At 50.7% G+C, this 6,000-nt stretch overlaps 1 protein-coding gene across 3 annotated transcripts in view; it reads right to left on the bottom strand.

Moving 5' to 3' along the window:
• Nucleotides 1-215: 215 nt before the first annotated feature.
• LOC122484412 (serum amyloid A protein-like) overlaps nt 216-6,000 on the bottom strand; it is a 30,909-nt gene continuing 25,124 nt past the window's right edge. For 2 of the 3 annotated variants that reach the window (XM_043582367.1, XM_043582370.1), the window contains 2 exons: nt 923-1,050; nt 216-516 (listed from right to left, as the gene is read on the bottom strand). In XM_043582367.1, the coding sequence (XP_043438302.1) occupies nt 354-516; nt 923-1,050 (291 nt within the window). In that variant the 3' untranslated portion in view covers nt 216-353. Of the gene's footprint in view, nt 517-922; nt 1,062-2,974; nt 3,067-3,773; nt 3,868-6,000 lie in introns of those variants that run through there. The other variant, XM_043582364.1, reaches the window with a different exon arrangement.

The raw sequence follows: 6,000 nt of genomic DNA, 5'->3' as shown, positions 1-6,000 counted from the left end.
GGAGAGAGCACCAGGCCAACCAGAGGGGAGTGGACAGGGCAGCAGATCTGATCTGGGAACGGTGGGTGCAGGGCGTCTACTCTGTGTGACACTGACATGATGTCCCCCACACCAACCACACGGGCACAGGCCCGGCCTGCACCTGGGTGTCCGTCCATCACCCCTGGGAACGAACAAACGAACAGTCCGTACATCAAAGAATAACACACACTTTTCAACAATCTCTTAAGCATTTATTAGACACCTGTCAGGTGCCCTCCATCAGCCTCTGTGGACAGAGAACTCAATGACTCCGTGTCCCTGCCCTCAGAGGGCTCCCAGCCCCTCTCCTGAGTGCTGAGCAAAGAGGAAGCTCAGTACTTGCTAGGCAGGCCAGCAGGTCGAAAGTGGTTGGGGTCTTTGCCGCTCCGGCCCCATTCATTGGCGGCCTGGTCAGCCTTCGAGTCCTCTGCTCCGTGGCCGCTGCTTCCGTGCCTGAAAAAGTCTGTGACTCTCTGAGAATTCTCTCTGGCATCGCTGGAATGTAGGAAGGCAGGTAGGTGGTTAATTAGGGGGCTGAGGAGCAATTGCCCGTAACCCCCATCTCTCTTCTTTGCAAGGGAGAGCTGCTGACAGGAGCCAAGGAAAGAGGGGCTAAAACACTGACCCCCCTGGCCCAGAAACAGAGCATCTCAGCCCAGGCTGATCCCTTACTGGGAGAACAGCACCCATAGGGGGAGGGTCGGGAATCACCCATTCCTCCTGGCCTTGCTCTGACCCCATCAGCCACTCACGCCAACACTGGGCGCAGAGGGGAGGGTGGGCAAGAGAAGGAGGAGCCACAGTGTCTACAGGAGACTTCTCCAGGGCTTGGCCCCTCCTGGCTGTCCAAGGCAGCCAGGCTCAGCTCACCCAGCCCTGCATCCCCAGGAGCCCGTGTTACCTGATCACTTTGGCCGCCCAAGCGCCCCCAGGTCCCCTCTGTGCGGCATCATAGTTCCCCCGGGCGTGGAAGTATTTGTCTGCACCTTTGTAATTGGCTTCTCTCATGTCAGAGTAGGCTCTCCACATGTCTTTAGTCCCTGGATAGGAAAGCAAATGATGAGATGAAGGTGATCGTGTCGTGGCAAAATGGAGGAAAAGACATTTTCCTTCCACCAATTCTAAGATCTCAGTCTTTGACAAAATCCTTGGAGAGGATGTTGGCTGGGATGAGTATTCCTTTACATTTCACTTCCCTAGGTGAATGTTATGAGAAGCACCCTTGGTGTGTTTTATTCTGCTTGATTCCATTCTGAGTACTGTTGCTACTTTATGTTTGGCTGTGGGATGTGTGTGAACAATAGGTGGGATGGTCTTTAAGGGATGCTTTGTCCTGCGATGACCTCTACCTGGACAGACGCAGGGAACCCTCTGACTGGGGCGTGAGAACAAAGGCAAGTGAGAGGGAGGCTGCTGACCCAGAGGGCTCCCAACCAGGTCAAGGGGAGAAATTCATCCCTGTGGGCAGCTTGAAGACAACTTGGTCCTGAGTATTTCTGAAAGTCTGGGGCATATTTGGCACCCAGGCAACTGTCAGAAGTCAACCAGCAGGTGGTAAAGGGGAGTTCCCCTAGAGAGATTTACAAAAACAGGTCATCAGATGCAGAAAAAGTACAACTGGTCCCCCACCTCTAAAGTTCAGTGTCCTCCCAGTAAATGCAGGAGTATATTGCCATCCGCAGGGTGGTTATGCAGATGTACTGAGAAAAATGCACGTATAACTTCTAGAAGATTGTAGGTGTTCAATATGCTATCACTTCTCTAGGCCTTCGGAAGGCTGGGACAAAAACAGTAAAGCGACTCAGCTAAGAGGAAGATCAGACAGTTACAGACTGAAGGAATCTGAGCAGGCTACATAAAATGCAGACCCTGAAAAAGTAATGTATGGGGTGCCTGGGTGGCTCAGTCAGTTAAATGTCCAACTTCAGCTCAGGTCACGATCTCACGGTTCGTGAGTTTGAGCCCTGCATCGGGCTCTGTGCTGACAGCTCAGAGCCTGGAACCTGCTTTGGATTCTGTGTCTCCTCTGTCTCTGTTCTCCTCCCCTGCTCACACTCTGTGTCTCTCTCAAAAATTAATAAACATTAAAAAAAAAAGTAATGTAGTAGGCAAAAGAGAAAGACCTAGTGTCGAGTGTAATCATAGTTTATGTAGTATCCATGTAATGCCTTATCTTCATTTTATGTGTTTATTATTTCTACTGTTTAGGATTCATTCATACCTGTAAAGCTCTTAGAACAGTGCCTGGGACAGGCTGAGCTCAGCTACTGTTGGTTGTAGTTACTAAGAGCACAAGTTTGATGCACCCACTTCATGGCTGAGACACAGCAATGAGCTGTCCCCGGATTCCCACTAGGTGGCAATGGAGTCCCACTTGTGAGTGGGGAGCAGGCGCCCTGGACCCCAGATGTCTTCTGCTCTGCTGCAAGTTAAAACCCAAAGCTTATGTGACCTTCGTCCTGGGGATCCCCACGGAACAGTGCAATGCTGGCCAGAAGGGCCAGGGCTGGAGGGATAGGACACATGTCATTTAAGGGGAAAAACCTCCAGTAGAAAATAAGCTCTAGACATCTAGCGCACAGTAAAATGAAGGCAAATCAATACCGTATCAAAATTAGCAAACTTGCTACAGTCTAGAACTTAATTATCTCAACTACTAAAGGGAAAGGATAATTATGTCACGTGATAGAGGTGCTCTCTAGAGCCACAATGCCAATCATATTAAATAAACAAATGTGTCATTAACATGCATTCACCTTAAATATACACAAAGTTATAATGCCAGATGTGGTTCAATTGTTCAAAAAAGCCTGGGAAACTGCTCTCTTGCAAACCGTGCTGCTTTTCTTCCCACTTGTGGCCTTTGCCCTGTGGGGATGTGGCCTCCACTGTGGTCAATTCTGGTGGGGGGCCAGTTGCTGCCTTTCCCGGACCGCCATCCTTTGGTCCTTACCTTGACCAGCTTCCTTGAGGAACGTAAGCCATCTTTGGCTGCTGACGCCCAGGACCAGGGAGCACAACAGGATGCCCACGAAAAGCTTCATCCTGCAGCAGAGTCACAGAAACACACAAGGACGACACACTTTTGGTTTGGTTTGGTTTGGGGTTTTCGGGGGGAGGCACGTGGACCCACACCTGTATCTTACCTATTACCTACATCTACTTAGTATTAGATGTTACCGATATCTATTTATCTGTACACATACCTGCATAAATACACACATATGTGTACGTATACACCCGTGTATATACACATGTGTGTATGAATGTAGGTAGAAAGAAATAGGCAATGTGTATACACATATATACGCAGGTGACACACGATACATAGAACAGAGGGTCCAGTTGTCCGTTGCCATTTGCCCCATAGGAATCCCAGTAAGAGAGATCGCGCTGCGCTTCTAATATAAACCACGTGCCATTTCAGTCTTCCCCTAGGAGCCCTGAACCCGCTGTCCGGAAAGTTTCCAAAGAGGCCTTTGGGGATTTCGTGACCGTGCACCCATCTGTAAAATGAGGATTGTGGGACATTGCACACATATTTGCAGAACGCCTGCTCTACCCATCCATGAACTCCCACAGAGAAAGTACACGACCGAATCCCAATCCCAGAAAGTATTCACATCTGGAGAATTCAAATTGCCAGGAGAGTAGATTCAGGGAGGAAGCAGAGAGTGAGGACACGGCCCAAGAACGCCTTCGGGTAAGAGAATCTGCAAAGAAGGAAAGTGTAGGCAAGTCTAGCACCTCACCTTTGGCTGTCCCTTCGTGCCGAGGCTCCTGGTGAGGCTGAGCTGCCCGTGTCTCCTGCCTGCGAGGGGGGCTGGCATTATATGTACTGACACTCTGCTAGGGCAGTGGGTGGGAAAGCAGGTGTGAAGCAAAAACACTGAGATTTGGGAAATTCCTTTTGGCTAGCACACAGCATCCAGAACATCAGGCTCCTTCTTCACGCCCGTCTACTTTCCAAGGTTGTGCAATCTGGCAGCTTTGAGGCGTGTAGCAAACTTGGAAATTTCTGCCTGTTTCCAGTGTCCCTCCTGGTAAGAAAGGTTTTCTTCCCCACACAATAGTGTATTGAGAAATGCTGGGCAGGGTAATCAAAGTTAGAAAGGAGAATCGATTGCCTGAAGAATGAGAGAACACAAGGCAAATGGAGGAGCGGCAGGGGCTCCATTAAAGGGGTGGCTCAGGATAAAGCTGGGACCCCAGGGAGCAGAAGTTGGAGAGGAAGGACAGACAACCAGGAAAATGGAGCTTCCAGCACGCAGTGGGTGGACTTGACCCTGATCAGTTGCTATGGAAGCTCCTAATGGCAGGTTACAACTGAGGAACTGCAGTGTAGAAATGTGATAACAGTGTCACATGGGAAGGATGCATTAAAAATGGTCAGGAAAAGGGCATCTGGATGACTGTGTCTGTTAAGCATCTGACTCCTGACTTTTGCTCAGGTCATATCTCCTGGCTCATGAGTTTGTTGAGCCCTGCATTGGGCTCTGCACTGACATTATGGACCCTACTTGGGATTCCTTCTCTCCTTGTCTCTCTCTCTGCCATTCTCCCTCTCTCAAAAATAAATAATAAACATTTTTAAGGAAATGATCAGGAAATAGCCCACCAGCTGCTAAGTTATCAGACGAGAAGATTCAGGAAGGGTGCAGAGAAAGCTGGGATGCTGCCCAAGATGGGCGGTTGTGATGATACAGCTGTTTCGGCTGGAAAAGCAGGACTGGGCTTCACTGTGGGAGTTGAGGAAGATTATGCTGGGAAGAAATTGCACACGGGCGCTATTAGCCTGGTGGAGGCCATGGTCCACTCACCAACCTACCCATCACTGCCCCTTCACGAGAAAGGGAAAGTTTCAGGTCATTGGATTTCCCTGGAGATGAGAGAGTTATGGGTGTGTAATGTGGCAGCAATGATGGGGGACCTAGAGGACAGACCTGCATCCAGTGTCCTTCTTACAGTGGGCTCCAGGGCTGGACACCTGAGGACGGTAGTAGGGCAAGGAAGGCCCCTGCCAGGGAGCGCCAGCTCAGGGGTTCTGCCCCGATTGTGTCTGGGAGAAGAAGTATAGGAGCAGACACCGGAGATGCTAGGGCTCCAAGCTGATGCAAGCAAATCCTGGAGGCTGGACAGCGCAGAGCTGGGAAGATGGTGAATCACAGCCAGGAAGGAGGTGGGCCCCGTGCTCCCGAAGTCACCCAGAGAAGAAGCAGGGTGCGGACCTTGGATTTGTTACAGGACAGGAGGAGTTCTGAGCAGGACGTGGCAGAGGGGAGGCTGACCCAGGACGAAGCAAATCAGGCAAGGACTGCACTGGTGTGAGGATATCACTGTCTTAGATTGGAGCCTGCCACTCTGGGAGTGATGCCTCTCTCTGGGTCTGGCGTTATGTTAATTCTTGCAGATACAATGAGATGAATGTTGTAAGGCAGACAACTGTCAAAGGATCTCTCTGTCCCTGTGGTTCTCTTATCCAAGGCAATGCTAAGCGACATTTAGATATTCTGCATACAAATCACTACCTGGGAAAGGTGGGGTCCGTGAGCTCTGCCCAGGCCAGGACCCTCAGCAGCTTTGGCTCCCTGGGTCCTAGGAGTAGACATGTGGGGAGAGGGGCAGTTATCAACCTTCCACAGCCCTTGGTGACAGGGAACTTGGGGGGCCGCTTCACAGAGGAGGCCATGTGATGCCCACAACCCTCCTCCTATATTCCCCAGGGCAGATATCCTGGTGCAGTGGTCACCCCCTCTGACAAGTCTTTCACTCCCTTTGGGGCCATTCCGTGCTGGAAAGCCACTGCCCGCTTTCCGACGTCATTCAAGTCATTGCTTTCTTTGGTAGAAACATTGCAGAGAGAGCAAGGACAACAACGTCTAGACACGGAGCGGGGCCCCTCACAGGGACCTGGGGAAGCACTGCAAGTTCTCCTCCTTTGTTACTTGTGTACTGTAGCTTCTTGGAGGGACACTCCGT

The sequence above is a fragment of the Prionailurus bengalensis genome, chromosome D1 (genome assembly GCF_016509475.1).
Source record: "Prionailurus bengalensis isolate Pbe53 chromosome D1, Fcat_Pben_1.1_paternal_pri, whole genome shotgun sequence".
Taxonomy (NCBI): domain Eukaryota; kingdom Metazoa; phylum Chordata; class Mammalia; order Carnivora; family Felidae; genus Prionailurus; species Prionailurus bengalensis.
Note: the sequence above shows the minus strand (reverse complement) of the source record. Positions and strands in the feature narration are given on the sequence as shown.